The following is a 16,583-nucleotide window of genomic DNA, read 5'->3' on the forward strand; positions in this document are numbered from 1 at the left end:
ATTGATTTTGCACGCGTAAAGTTTCATATAAAGTAGCATCGTAAACTAGCAATACCTTCGCGTGCATATATGTTCACATCTGCTTAAATCTCGAGTCGTTCTCGATATCTACTCGCGGAAAGGTGCACCAGGGGAAATACATGCGACTCGCATAGCGATGTTTATGTCGGCAGCAAGGGGCGTATCGACACACAGCCACACGGTATAAGCTATACATATACATACACACATCCCACGTATGTACGTTCGTACACGTGGAGATATATATACCAGTATACACACAAGCGACAATAGTATACACACAGATGGCCTACTAACCTACGTTTTTATAGCTCGTCACAGCTGTTTGGTTGGCTGAACTGTTACAAGGGAACCTTGCTACGTTCCACAGTCTTCGCAAGATATATTCTTGTCCACTTCGTTTATGGTTTATGGTTGAGTCGTTTGATGCGATTTGCGATGTTCTTGTTGCATGGCCCTACCCGCGGTGCTCGAGCCGACGATAAACCGGCGGTTTCGTTTGTCACGCGCAAAGATCTAACAATAAGTGGAAAAGTTTCAAGAGAGACCCGATGAACGTCGTCCTCGCCAGGGGAATGGTGACGGCAAAAACGCACAACCTTTTAATCCCGCGAGAGAACATTAAATCCTCTTCGCGATATCGCGTCGTTGCGAACCATTTCTCGTTCGAAAGGATCGTATTTATGTCAAAAATCCGAGCTCGACTTACCGTCTTTCCGGAAAATCCACGAGGCGGAAATCCCATCGGGCTTCTCTCTGTAACACAATATAGTATGTGTATTATTGAAAGTCTACTTCCGACTAACGAGGACGTACATATAAGAAAAAAATGAAGTATATAAAAGTAAAACGGTAATGTCTTATGTTCAATACGTGATTAATTGGCAATGAATTGAATTTCGGATCGAGCACCGTAGGCCGCACCGTTGAGATACGTTCGTATACGCGTAATCGTACACTCTTATGTGGCCACATCTGTATATACGAAATACATAAAAGTGTACGTACGCGTATCCTGCGTTATTGGTACACGTATATCTATATATATCTATATATATATTCGTATTTGTTTCTCAATATTTAAGGTATATAGCGGCACCGTACAACGTATTGAGTATTATGCCTAAAATCCCGTAGTAATCGAAGGTATTTTGTTCCGGTATCGACATTCAGATTCAAACTGGCACGAAACTGGATCCATCTCTCTATCAAGCGCATCTCGAAGTGCGCACGGATTGTCGACTCTTAACCCGTTTCTCTGACAACAATTATATCAGAAATCAAACCGACAGAGGAATCTCTAGTATTCTGACGTAAACTAGTCGTATTAGCCGATCGTCCAAAATAGCAGTAAACGTATCCATATCATAGAATGAAAATAATGCGGGCAGTTCGCGAGCTCGTTCGTTGGCGACCGACGCCGTGACTCTCGGTCTAAAGTTTTCAGAGCCTTCGGTTCATGATGAATTCCAGAATAGCGGTAACGTTGACTCACCGCAGCCCCCGAAGCACTTGACTGTATCCTACGAGTTTGCGGTCGACTATCTCTCTGTCGTGTATATTTGACACGTAATCGTGCGCGGGGAAACGGAACCCGTTCGCCCGAGAGATCCAGAGTACGAGTTTGGAGCTGAATGTACGAGGCTGGACCCCAGGTGTTGAGCCCTGTGCGGAAACCAAATCAAGTCGACACTGTCACCTGGGACGTGACGCGCGAGTTTTTACACCCGCTGGCGAGTTTCCATTCTACGTATCCCTTTCCCCAACTTTTGTCTCGTTTCCCTATCTGTCCTCATCGCCAAGCGACTTCCAATAGTTCCAATGTCCCATCCCTCGAGGGCCACTCTTTGGACTCTCCGGCCGGCATATCTGCGAACAACGAGACTATTTTCCTACCAATTTATCTTTCCTTTCATCGTTCGCCTTCAAAAAAATTGACGAGCATAGGCGGAGAGAATAATACGGTGAAAGCGCCTTTATGTGCTCGTTGATTGTAGTCCTCTCGGCCGGACGAGACCAAGAAAAGAAGGATAAAGCGGGAATGAAAAAAGCAAGAGAGGATGAGGAGAAAAAGTATCGATAGAAGATGCCCCGCGGCCCTCGAAGAACGAGATATTTCTTTACGCCCTGTACCTCCTCTCCATCCTCGGCCAGCCGATGATTACATACCAAATGAAGAGTATAGCTCGTGCGACGTTGCGACTACATCGAGACTATACTGATACTTATAATTGTATTTGCATATATATCTCGTATATAACTATGCTGTTATATCATAAATATACTATGACACCTATATGAGCTGTGTCATTGTCAGTGTGTGCAGTGCGCTTCTGGTTGCTATGAATCACGTCACGCTATATATATTGTATATATTATGACTTCTTCGAGCGCGAGCGCGTGTTACGTGCACGCGCACGCGTGCCGCGGTATATATATATATGTGTGTGTATGCGCGCGTGTATGTGTGCGTGTATATACGTGCACACGTGCGTTTGTGCGCACGAAAAGCCTGCGTTTATTGTACTGTGTGTACTTCTCGGTGTGCGTATGTGTGTGCGTAACACATGACCACGGGTCTATGTGCTTGCGCGTACACATTGTGATAATTCGCGCTCGTCGAGGCGCGATGGACTCCGAAATGGAGCGTTCCTCCTCGTACGAGCCCCTCTCGCTTCCATCACTTGTTGTTACAACACAACGCTACGCCATTTTTTCCATTTTTTTTCTATTCTTCTCTCTCTCTCTCTCTCTCTCTCTCTCTCTTTCTCTCTCTTTTTTTGGATCGATTGGCCTGCGAGCTTTTGCCTGAAACGCTTCCACAAAGCTTTTCACTTGTTCTTTGTTTTTTATGCTACGATTTGCGTGTGATAGAGATGCTTGCGCACACCTGCTCGCATTCCTCCCGGAAATGTTTCACCGGCAACGAGACGCGCGTACTTGCTCGAATTGCTCGATTTACACCCAAATACACCGCGCAAGATTTGCGTGCCGTCGAGATAAACGTGAGAAATATTTTCACGTATAGTTGAGCAATGAACAGATACTGTTTACGCCGAAATATTTCGGTACTTACAAGACATATTAATTTCACTGCATTTAACAAGTAAATATTTTGCGCATTTCCAAACGTAATAACAACTACACATTTTTTCTAATGTTTCCTCTAAAAGGAAAAGAAAATCTTATTGTTCCCATTTTTAATGTGTCTAAAAAAACAAATAATTCGCGCTGAACAATACATCGCGATAGCTTAAAAATTGAAAATTACACATGTGAAAAATGGAAAGAAATGAAAAATAGGAACTATAGTAAGCCAAAAAGAATAAGAATTTGGAGACAAATTTTCGTAAATGTGTTCGCGTGGGAGTTGTTGATCAGTTAATCATACACGAAGATTTGTTAGCGCGGCAATTACACGTCACGATGTAACCGCAGTGCGCCTGAAGAGTTGCCAGAAATGCGAACGATGACAACTTCCGTTCCATATGGTATCTCCGCGGAATATTTCAAGGTCTTTCATATTCGCCAGAGTATTTGCGCTCGTTTAAACCGAGATTAATTACCTATCATATATTTGTACATTATATTTTGAATTTTCAAATTCAATACACGTACTATTAACAATATGATGCAATCGAATCGGTACATAAATTATCTTTTATGGCTATTTGCACAATAAAATCATAATTGTTCGATTCTTTATTTGTGACTTAAATTAAAGCGCAATTGACGATAAAATTTCTAAAATAAATATACGACGGAATAAACCGAGAAACGTGCCACGCATATTGAATACTTCATAACGACGCGATGTGAATGGCAGGAAAAGTCTTCGCGTATGCGCGCACACGTCGTCGAAGAGGATAACAATGCCTCACCTGGGGTCAAACTCTCTCTCTTGTCATGAAACCGTGACATCTTATTAGAGTTGTAAAATTCTGAACTTTATTCCTAAAATTTATTCTTTAACATTTTACAATTTTACGCCTGCTGATCAGAACTTTGCTAATAATTATCATAAAATTGGTTGCTAGCATCGTATTTTGCTGATTATTGGCGAATTCGATTGGACGCACTCAACACGCACCGATGCGTATTAAAGCCGTCACAAATTGCCGTAAAGATGTGTTCAATATAAATATAGAAACGGATTAAACCGATTAAACCGTGAAATCCTCAATGCATTTTATTGTGCTGTTAGGTAAAATATGTATTTTATAATTCGAAATACTTGTATCTCACTTTTACACCCAGATTAAGTCAGTGTACGGTTTTAATATGACCAGTGCGCACTAGTGCGTTCAACTGAATTCGCTGTATATAATTGAGCGAAAAAAGGTAAACAAACAAAATAAGTTAAAAAAAAATTTAATTATAATTCCTATGAAAAGTTGAATCTTACTATATACATTTCGCAATAAACTTAATTCTCTACATTTTTAATTGTGAATCATAAGATTCAAAGGATTCATTTCAGAGATAGTAGAGAGAGTTTCTCCACTGTTCCGTTATCGTCGGTTATTTAAATACGTCATGTTCCATGTCTACGCAGAAAAAGAAGAAAAATTATCCATAAGTATTAAATTAACATTCATTATTAGAAACTCTTTTATAAAGACGATACACCAAGATAACGATCGGATATTTCAAAGGTGCTATACGCAATACAACACTGTCCTCATACAGCGTGCAGTGCATGAATTTTATGGCAGTTCCGTAGCATGTCTGTACATAGTGATTTCGTCGTAAAATACCTGTTTTAGATGTATGTATATATATGTAGTCACTATACATACACGGTCTCCACACCTTATCTCGTTCGCGTGTACACACGAATTATACTCGCGTCGCGAAACTCCTGTCCTGTGATCGAATCCACGTCGGCAGGAATCTCGATGCTCACGAGGCGTGCAGGTCACGCGTATGTTCTCGCGTAAGATTACGAGTCATAATCGTGCCTAGCATCGTAATTATAAACTATTAACTCACTATCGTAACTGTGCGCTTACAGGCAGGCTTGTATCAGATTCTTAACGTGGCTTTGTAATATAAGACTAATTAGAAACAATTGTGTGATAGTGAAACAACTGCGATATTGCAGTAATAAATCAAATGAAATAGCATGTGGATTATCAAAAAGTAATTACAACGTAATGATCAGCACATGGATATCTTGAACTAATTAAAAAATAACGAAAAATATTTAATTTGTTAAAAAAATATACCAACCGTGTATATCTATCCATATTATCAATGACGCAAAAAATCATACAATTTTCTTTATATTCTGTACGCTAGATTTAAACTATAGCTTGTTTAAAATCTTCAATCAATTATAATTTAACAATTATCAAATTCTGTTATAGTTTAATCCAGTAATATAATAAGGCAACAAAACCTGATATCAAGTAAGTTTTAAACATGTTCTACTCAGGATTTCTTGCTATAATAGCAAGGTGATTAAGAAACTTCTACTTTGGATAATAAATCTACTCATTTATTTCAGTCAGTTCAGTACTTCAACTTCCTCACCCATACGAATAAAGATTTCAGCGAAATCGGCAGTGGAGCAATTTAGAAAGCTCGCGACATTGCCAACGATTTTATGTCGGCATAATAACGTATTATTTGCATTGTATTATAGTGAATTCGGTCACTATAGGTACTGGATCAGTATACATTAAATGCTGCTTTATATAAAATAAAATGCAGAGACATAATATAAACAACTTTGACACTGAAATAATACATGTAAATTCCATTAAATGACAAAAATGGCGTTACTGGATACTTAATTGTTTAAAATATTTATATCTATGCTTTTTTACATTTAATTTTGTTCATTTCATGTATAAAAGCTTTCAGTATGCACTAATCTAGTGTAATGCAAATAATCAAATTTACTATTAGATAACTAGAATTATTGTCATTATCTTCATGTATGGAAATAATTTCTTTATATCTCTCGATTTCCATTGCAATTATGAAAGCTTAAGGTTCATTCTTTTATTATTAAAGCTTTCGTAGTATCATAAAGGCTAAAGTTTCATCATAAATTATCGTCTCAACTAACTGTGAATAATTATAAAATCTCTAACTTAATTATATTTAATTTATATGCGTAATTTTTATCTATTTAAACTTAATCCTCTTGTCGCATATAATATGTTGTTACGTATTGGTGTGCAATTAGATCGCAAATTATTTGTTAAAGAAATTAAATTTAATAAATAAAAATATTTGTCAGACTCGCGTTTAATATAATACCGTAAGGATTTGGTAATGGAATAGCGTGGTCGTCAATCACGGTTTACCCGAAATCACTTTCGTCCGAGTTGCTCTCACACGTCGCTCAAGCCTGAGGATAAACGCTCTTGCGAGTGTGAGACCCAATGATGGAGCGTTCTACAAAGCTCTCGAAGTTACCGTCGCAACTTCGGACTTTATAGCCGCGCCGCGCCGAATTAGCCTCGCTTCGTTTCACAGCGTGAGGTCAAGTAGAACACCGGAGGAGGTCTGGATATAGGGTCACGTAAACGTTAAGTGGCCGATTCTTCGTATTACGATAACACGATGAGCCGCCTCAGTTTTCGAAGATACCTGTCGACGTACGCGATCCCGAACGTGTTTCCCCTCCCGTACTTTAATTCTCCTTGCACGAATATCTCTTCGGATCGACACGTTACATCCAAAACGACGGCCGCATCGTAAACGCGGGCGGCTGAATTATACCACAATTGTTATTTACCTTGCACAATTTTGCGTTTCCTTCGCGTAGAAACGCATATGCCTTTTCAATCTCTTGAAATTTTATACGCTCAGACTCATGAGAACAACGAGGACTAACGTAGCATTTCGAATTGGCCTTTATATGCTCTGTTCAAAAGGTATGCAAACATCAAAAATGTTTCTTAATATTTCTAATAACTAATTAATAAATTATACGTTGAAATTAAATTTGACGATAAGAAAAGTGCATTTTATGAGTTATTGATATTTTTATACCATTCTCGAATATCTGTTTTAAAAATGCAAGTAATATTAAATAAATTTTTAGTTATCTTTTTACTTTTAAAAAATATGAGTGTGGATTTAAAACCATGGCAATGTTCATATAATTCTCACCATGTTGATGTTAATATTTATGCCAACATGTGGATTTAATAAAACATCCAATATTTATATTGGAACCGTCATGGTGATATTAAAATCCATGGTATTAATCTGCACCATGTTGATTAATGTTTAACACCAATACGATGAGAATTATTATACATAGACATATCAAATCCATAACCATACTTTTTATAGTGAATAATATCTATATTGTTCTTATATTTATTTCATTATTAAATTGTTAAATTTACTCATTATTCTCATGTTATTTTTGGAATAATGCAGCCAGTGTAACACAAGAGCATATTTCTCTGAAAGAACCGAGTATATTAAAAATTGAAATTATGTTTTAAAAGTACATTATATTTGCTAAAGTGCATTTACTTAGTTATGGCATCCAATCACCATTATCATTAATTATAACCTGTCATGGTTTTTTATAAAATTTCATAAATGTAAAAATGACATTGATCAATGGATTGGCCTTCCCAATTTCCGGACGCAAATCCGATTAAAAATATCTGATCAATCATAAAGATGAATATGCTTTGAGAAATACGAATATTTGTTTTGAAGTAGTTATCTTTGGCATTTACCCAAGCATCTTTGGTTTTTACCTAAATCTTTAGTGATACGATTTACGATTAGAAAATCGTAGGAAGCATGTCATAACTAAGTAAATGCATTTTAGTGAATGTAATGTATTTTTAAAATAGAACTTTAATTTTTTTAATATACTGTTTTTCTTTCAGAGAACTGCTAACTACACTCTTGTGTCACTAACTGCGCATATGGCATAAAAATTTTTATTTAAAAGATCCAGTTAATAATAGTAACAATAACTCAGTAAATTTCATATCAGTTTTCGGAGCAATCCTAAAAATACAATAAAAAATACGAAAAAGCTTACGTGAATCCTCGTATTTCTCTAATATGTCTGTGAACACAAATGACTACCAATCTAATAAGTCACCTGTGTCGTACCAGGACTTCACGTTGGATTTTTACTTCCGACAATTCTGGACGGACCCACGACTCGCGTTCAAGCCGCGACCGGGCGTCGAGACGCTCAGCGTCGGTTCAGAATTCATCAAGAACATTTGGGTACCCGACACCTTCTTCGTCAACGAGAAGCAGTCGTACTTTCACATCGCTACCACCAGCAACGAGTTCATTCGCATTCACCACTCGGGAAGCATCACGCGTAGCATACGGTGAGTATAGCTTTAATTAAGTATAAATTTACATCCGTAGCTCTCACGGTTATACATATATACACATATAACTTTTACGTAGTAATATTTTTCAAGCGTCGAATTTTTTTTTATAATGAATCCAAGTTTAAAAGTCATCTAAGCGAATCTTTTTTTCTATCATAATGACGACACTTAAATTTAGATGGTAATTAAAAAAGGAGAAAATATATGATATGCTACGTTGGACAAGCAATAAAGATTAAAAGGTCTTTCTTTCTACATTCATGAGTCAGTTAAGTAAATTTAATCCTAAACTATTACTTTCATCGTCCGAGACAAAACGTACATGGTATTTTCCGCCGACTGTAAATCGAGCTTCTCATTGTCCTCTATCACCATAGAACATTCGTGGCACTTCTGGGACCAATTGTACTCGGCACGACAAATTTGTTCCCTGTAGCGGCCTCCACCCCTTCTTGTCTGACACAGCTCGTATCATTTCTCGTATCTATCTCCCTTTCGAGCGCCCAGGAGTGTTCTGGTATTAACGCGCCGGCTATATTCAGGCGATCCATGCATACCTAACTTGCACTCCCTCGCGCAATATCGTTCCATTATATTACATCCTCGACTTCCGGATCGGAAGCACCGAATCGAGCCGCTCGCTGTCGGGAACGAAGGAAGAATATCGATGAAGCAACGAGCGCGCGCTCATTTGCGTGAATAATTCTTCCCTACTTCTCTCAGAGCATAAGTCATCGATCACTGTCTGCATGTACGAATCATGCGAATACGTACGTCTGTAGCGTTTCGTATAATACGTCTCATCGACAAGACAAGAATAGTATTAACGGTACGTATCGAATCGATACGGATTGGTTCTCACACGTTTATCCTGACGTGACTCGGGCGTAATGAGGTCGACTACGAATTAATTCCTGCACATTGATTCAACGTTACTCGGGTGCAAATGGATTGGCATTTGTATATCATGAAATATTTTGTTGAGAAGCAATTGTTAACGAGTTTTGCTTGAATATGTTTCAGCTTAACGATTACAGCGTCGTGTCCCATGAACTTGCAATATTTCCCGATGGACCGGCAACTGTGTCATATCGAGATCGAGAGCTGTAAGTACACAACACGCGCGTATGTACATATATATATATATATACTTATACATATTATATAGATGCATACAAACGAACGAAATATAATTCACAGAATTCGACATTTTCGCCTACTTCTATTCGACATAGGATAGAGCGGGGCTTCTTCGTTCATTTCTCGAGATAATGTTTCTGAACAGCACATGCTGATTATTTAAAGGATTGTACTTGTGCCCTCAAGAAGTAATCATGACTGTATAATGTAATTGCAAAAAAATATTGTTTGCTATCGTAAATTTTCGTATTACCTACTTTAAAGTTGAAACTGATGGAATAGCCCCACTCTACCCTACTGACATACACATACTTTTGCGCATATTATAACAGAAGTCAGAAAGATTTTCCTATGCACTTCAACAATATATTACTTCTCAAAATGACAATCGACTCGCCGTATCTTTTTGACGTCAATCATCGAGTACGTGCACGTAATTTTAAAAGAGAAAAATTGTTGCCAAAAGCTTCTAACAAATACAGAGTCAATCAACGTAAATATAATTCAATATGTGTGAGATGTTATTATAATATTCCTTTCATTGAACTTATTATTATATCGTAAAACCGTTAAACATAATAGCGTCATTTGATAGAAATAACAATTGAGATCTTTGAGAAATGACTATTAGTAGTATCAATTGTATCTCTGAAAAAGTCTGCAACGTCGCTCTAGCGTTGTGATTAGCCATATACCCGATTGGCCATATCTACTGTTCTCGCTGAAGCAGATTGTAAAACACGAACGATCAATTCCAGCATGTGAACTCGTGCATGTAACTCGAGGATAACGCCGAAAGCGATACGCAGAAAGTATCCTTATCGATAGCCGATTGTCGCTGATTCAATGCGATTCAATTGTACATCGCTTTGAACCCTTTTTTTTCAGATAAAGACATAGAAAGACGCTTCTACTGTGTATATTTGCGTCGAGCATTAAAAAGAAAGGAAACTTTGTGTTCCCCCTTTATTACACGCTCACACAGAGAATACTGTCAACTTCCACAACCCGTCACTCTCCATTTTTCCTCCCTCCCTTCTTCCTCCCCCAACGGTATCTGCCTCCCCTCTCGCCTTTTTCCCGACATCAGGTTTTACTTCCTTCTTTCTTTTCTATCTTTCCCTCTCTATCTGTCTATCTGTCTGTCTGTCTGTCCGTCACTCGCCACTTCACACGCTCACTCACACGATCAGTCAGCCACACAAGTGAGAATCACTCCCATTCACCTCGTTCACTCACTCGCTCACTCACCCGCTCTCGCTCACACACTGGTTGGGTTTCTTTTTTTTATTCCATACACAGTGATTGTACGTATGTAACAACATGGACTTGCAGAATCGGACATTTATTGCAGCCTCTTCCTTTTCACTTTTCTCTCGCAGAGCGCGCCCGAAAGTCGATGAACGAAAAAAAAAAGTGAATATAAGATGGATTTAAGTAATCCGATAAATTCTTTCTTCTTCCCTAAATCCTAGGAAATAAAAAGAGAGAGGATTCTCTTCAAGATTAATAATGCACTCACAAATAGTCGGAACTGAAAAGCACATGTAATCTCATTTTCCTTTGTTTCACGTAGTACGATTTAACAATAAAAGCCCGATTCTGTTACTGAGCACAGTGTGCGGTCAATAAGCACCTTAATAAGGAGCTTCGATGCGCCGTGCCGTCACAACGGCCTCTGTATCGATGCGCGCACTGTATACGCAACTGAGTCGTCGACGAGACACGTCTCGATTAATCGAGTCGCTCCGTTAGACTATAAGCATAGAAATCGTAGGTTGACCAGGAGCTATGATGCGCCGTGGGAACATCCCAATGCGCGAAGACACATACGAGAAGATTATCACGTACGTGTGTGTGTGTGTGTGTGTGTGAGTGCGAGTGTGAATGCGAGTTTGTGCGCGCGCGTGTGTGTGTACGTCAAAGTGTGTGGTAGCGCTAACGTTTCACTGTCACGAGCTCGTGTTGATTGCCGTCACTACTGCAAATTGCACGGTGTGTTAATGTACAAAAAGGCAAGAGAATTTCAAACGTCCCTTTCAAAATTGTTTCGCCATTTATTCATACGCGTTCACATCGTGAAATAACTACCGTTATTCATTAATACTGGTATTAATAATTCGTGCACACGAGAACACGCGTACTGCACAAATTACCTGAATAAGTCAACACAATACGGTCAGATTGAAATCAGCATCGTAGTGATGATTATATAATGAATAATTAAAAATATGCACAAACGACCACGTACGAAAACAATCGCATTCATAACGTATTTTTGCAGAAATGGAAATGCAAGATTTGTAAGGGGAACATTTTGAGATGCTGAAAGTGGTTAACGTTAATAATTGCACGCTTCTCATTTGACATTCGGTCATGCTAGGTATACGGGAACGTTCAACCATACTGATTTATACAGGATGATGGAAAAAGTTTGACTTCAACTCGCCCCCGCTGAAAGATCTATATTAAAACTCAGTCGGTCGTGGAATAGGGTCGAAGGGTCACCGGAAGTCCGGCATACGAGATACCGCAGGGAGTCCGACCAAGTTAGTCGATTAGTTTCGTCGAGTAGAAAGCTCGGACTTTCGCGGACGCCCTTTCGTCCTTAATTGGTTGGGCTGCTCGAATACAAGTTATTACGATCGTTATAAGTTGTCGTGATACATTCCCATCACGAATTACAGGAGAATGCTCGCACAAATCGTTAAACTTTCGAGATGATTCGTAAGATTTACAGGCTTTCATTAACTTTTACTTAAGTTCGACTGAATCTTTGTCGTTTTCTAATCGAAGTTTTCCACGAAGAAGTAAACAGGCAACCAAAACCTCAACTAAAGTTAATCAATGTCAATAGAATTGATCACTAAGAAGATAAATGTCGCTTTGTGCGGTAAAACAATTAAGATTAATAATTTGATTTAATATTTCTGAGAACTTTCAAGACTTTATTTCACAGATACACATTCACTAATCTTAACACATTATTCTTTGCCTAGAAACTACCAAGGGATGTAAGCTAATAATATTACGGTCGCAATTCTCATGTGGTTCAACTTTATGATTGGCCCACATTCTTGGTTTCTATTTATAATCGTAAATTCGATTTGATAGACGTTTCTAAGTGCGAATTTTGCTTGAAACGTATCGCGGCCGATGAAATCTATAAAAAGAAAAGGTAGAAAGGCGCCGAATTTGTAGAACTCTGGAGAGTTTCTTGATTAGTTTCAGATAGAAAAGTGTCGGGTCACGAACATCGTTTCGCTCTTAATTTAGCCATTAAACGAGATATTATTACCTCTCATGATATCGATTTTGTATCTCCACGATGTTGAACAAAGATACTAGTTCGCGAGTATTTTTGCAATCGTCAATTTCTCACGGTCTCTCAACATACGAGCGAAGTAAAATTACTCCCATCTTATCTTACTCTCATGTTTCACTAAATCCATTTCGTAAAATATACAGAATCGTGCAGTACCATAACCAAGGATGAGAGCAGACGTGCAATTTGCAGTAATCACAGATCATAGCAGATCGCATATGGTTACCGCATATGCTCGTCGACACGAAACGACTGCGACTTTCACGGCAAAAAGCGATAAAGATTCGAATTCTGCATTTCTCGTGAGATAGCTTCAATGATTAAAAAAGAAAAAGCGATACGCATCAAATCCAACTACCAAATACGTTTACAGGACACGCTTTGTCACATCCTACGCAAAGACCGTATGCGAACGTATTTACGAGCATCCTCCGAAGGGTCTCCACTCTACCAAGCTACCGCTGACCGTGAGTCGTCACGTCGGTCTTAGCTGAACGCGTGATTTCTCGAAGGTCGCTCGGTCATTCGACAAATGAATACGAATAATGACCGTGTGCACGTACCTGCCATCGAATATCTAAATACACACGACGTATCCTCTTTCTACACTCTGTCGCCTGTCAAAGAAAAATGTCTCGTGGATTACATACGTGCATACAACAATAACAATCAGTAAAACTATAATAATCATTTATCAAGGAGCTGCGTGAATTGAGCGAACACCTTTTATTTTATGGCTCGACAATAACAGAAACATTGAGTAAAACGTATGTAGTCCACGTACGTAACGAACACATCTATATAGAGAGAATGGAATCCGATCCATCTACGAGATTGACGGCGATTTCCTGCGGAAAGGACCTATATGTTCAGGGAGAGAGAGATCACGCTGAACTAGATATACCACCGAAGCACACGCACGATTGTAAATATATACAAACGAGAGCTCTCGGCGCGCAGTCGCCGTAAATCGACCCCGAGATCAAAAACGCGACGAAAGTGCGCTGTTCAAACACTATCACTACTTTGTCACTCTCTCACCACTACCACTGACCACCACCGCCATCACTTAACTTATCACTTTATCAACCCTCCTCCCCCGAACCTGAAGGGCCTCCGACATATAGCACTGAGCCTCGTGTCCGGGGACGTAGTAAGGGCCGACGACGGCCAGCCCCGAAGGAGGCTAAATCCAGAAACGGCGTGTCGACAATGGTCCGACCGAATTAAAACGCATTGTGCATCTAGCCCAGCGCATGTAAGAAAGAAAATACTGCAACATTACCCATGGCGTACCAGGCTGTGGTCACGTTATCGGTATGCCTATGAATTTGCTTGTAACCTGATTTTGATCTGCGACTTGTTCCGGTATACGTCCCTACTCCCCGACCCGCCCTCTGAGCAACTTTTGTACGTATGGTAGAGCAATAGATATTAATCTAATATACATATATAGTGCGGCAACCGCATGTGTCGGCATGATTATTTAATTTGGTCTACCTCAGAACAGGATAAAAAAATAAGTAAGTGAGATATATTTAAAGGTATATAGTTCGTGTTACTTTTCTTTTTCTTTTTCGTAATGACGATGATTGTCTGTTGACAAAATATTTTAAAAGATTTAACTTCTACACAAAAATATCAAAGATTTTTTAAATTTTTCATTAGTAATGATTGCTTGACAGATAAATCGCACTTTCCAGGAATTTCTACACTCTAGATTATTACATTACGTAAAAGTAAAAGAATCATCACAGGAACGCAATTCCTTCTTCATGTATATACACACCAAACGAGCTTGATTTATTGAATCCTAATTCAGACCTCGATAATATCGTTCAGGGATAACGTTTGAATTTTAATGGGACCGTAAAGCCGGTATGGAAATTCGAATTTCTCGCAAAACACAGAGCATGGAGCATGTAGCATGGAGCATGCAACACAGCAGGTGAAATGCGCAGCGTAAAGCATGTAGCACATACATATATATATATATATATATGTATTTATGTAAATTTAAACATGTAAACCTAATCCTCCCAAGCCTGTATGTGTCACTGTAGCATGTCGAGCACAAAACTCTATTTTTTCTTTCTGCTTTTTTTCTCCATATCTACTTATACACTCTCCACTTTTCGTCTTAAACCCTTAAACTTGCTGCCACTACCATAGTCCTCGGTATTTTGCTAATGTTGCCGCAGTCCTTCTCCCTGCAGTATTCAACAGCCACTATCACGACCTTCCTCTCGTTCTCTTCTGACCTTTTTACCCCTCGTGTTGCTTAATGTTGCCCCCAATCCAGGACCTCTTTATTAAAACTTTGTAAAATCAATTTTTATCTGCGCTGCACTCAACTATGCGACGACCATCGGCAGAAATAACGAGCAAATGCACGTAATATTTTCGTAAATTTTTTTTAGACGTGATCATTCTTGCTCGCGAATGCAATTTCTCAATTATATAAATTTTTTAATTTATTTGCACAAGTATAATGAATATTTGTAATAAGAAATGCAATTAAACGTGAAAAAAGAAATTAAATATTGTATAAAATATATCTAAGACAATGTGTGTAAAACGTCAGCTTCACTATTCTCTTATTAATGTAACAATAATATATAAATTTGTATGTTGAACGCTGCGAATGAACAAAACTTGGTATTTCCAGGGTTTTGAATCGTTAGTGTTGAACACGCCTGTTGCAAATCGTAATGTCATTACCGAAATCGTGATTTTGCGCGACACCGCATGCAACTGTGTCCGCTGCAGAATCGCGGCGTACCGAACATGATAAAACGAGATGGTATTCAAAATCGGATTCCAAAAACAAAAGCAATTAATCTGGCACATTCGGAGGCGTACCGCTTAATCCACGTTTGGCCGATGCTCGCGCAATGTAGCCACCACCGCGACGGAATGCCACTTTGGTGCCTGGAATGCGGTGTAACGATCGTAATCACCTAAGATTCAGTTACGGAGGAATGTTTCTCGGTGCGGTATGTACGCGCTGGAGGCCGCGCGGAGGAATTAGAGAGAACAAATAAGCGCAAATTATGATCGATAATCGCCAAAACTCGATCGCAGGATACTTTGGATTAGTAGGAATGAACAATAGATGAGTCGCCAAGATCGGCACACGCTGCATTTATCTCACGGAGAATCTTTATCTCGCAATGCAAAGAAGAGTATCATTGATTGATGTTAATCTCCGCGTGGCCTTGGACGTAACGACCGCAAATTCGGTTTTGAAAACATCATAGACACTTCAGAAGGCATAGTTTTATAATTAAAGAATCAATCAATAAAGATGAATCAATGTAAAAAATTTCAAACTCTTTTTATATAAATAAGATATCAAAAGTCAAAACTCATACAAGATCAAAACTGTCTCTGTACATACTTACACCATAAATCTAAACTTTAATATAAGAAAAGATTCATAATTCACAACAGCTCTTCTCTTTACGATATTAGTTTTATGGAAAAATTTTAGAGTACTCTTTTCAGACTTTTGAAAAATCACGAATGACTTAAGATATCACAATGCCTATCTCGATGACGTTTATGATATGGCGGCACAAAGGGCATCCTAAATCGATTCCACGTGAAAAAAGAAATTTACGCGACGGAATTGAATCGTGATGCAACGGGAACCGCTTTAGGTTGCTCGCGCAATAAGTTTGCTTCAATTACTGTATTCCCCGAGGAACCCGCCCTTCCGTTCCAAACTGAACACTACCTCAGTGTCTAATTATTGT

General features: G+C 38.8%; 1 protein-coding gene across 1 annotated transcript in view; it reads left to right on the forward strand.

Annotated features, from left to right (window-relative positions):
• The window catches only part of Rdl (Resistant to dieldrin), a 76,683-nt gene that overhangs the window by 52,457 nt on the left and 7,643 nt on the right, over positions 1–16,583 (forward strand). Inside the window, exons 4-5 of the mRNA XM_018505405.1 lie at positions 8,128–8,354; positions 9,384–9,466. Of these exons, the coding sequence (XP_018360907.1) occupies positions 8,128–8,354; positions 9,384–9,466 (310 nt within the window). The remainder of the gene's footprint in view (positions 1–8,127; positions 8,355–9,383; positions 9,467–16,583) is intronic.

The sequence above is a fragment of the Trachymyrmex cornetzi genome, unplaced genomic scaffold (assembly GCF_001594075.2).
Source record: "Trachymyrmex cornetzi isolate Tcor2-1 unplaced genomic scaffold, Tcor1.1 scaffold205, whole genome shotgun sequence".
NCBI lineage: Eukaryota > Metazoa > Arthropoda > Insecta > Hymenoptera > Formicidae > Trachymyrmex > Trachymyrmex cornetzi.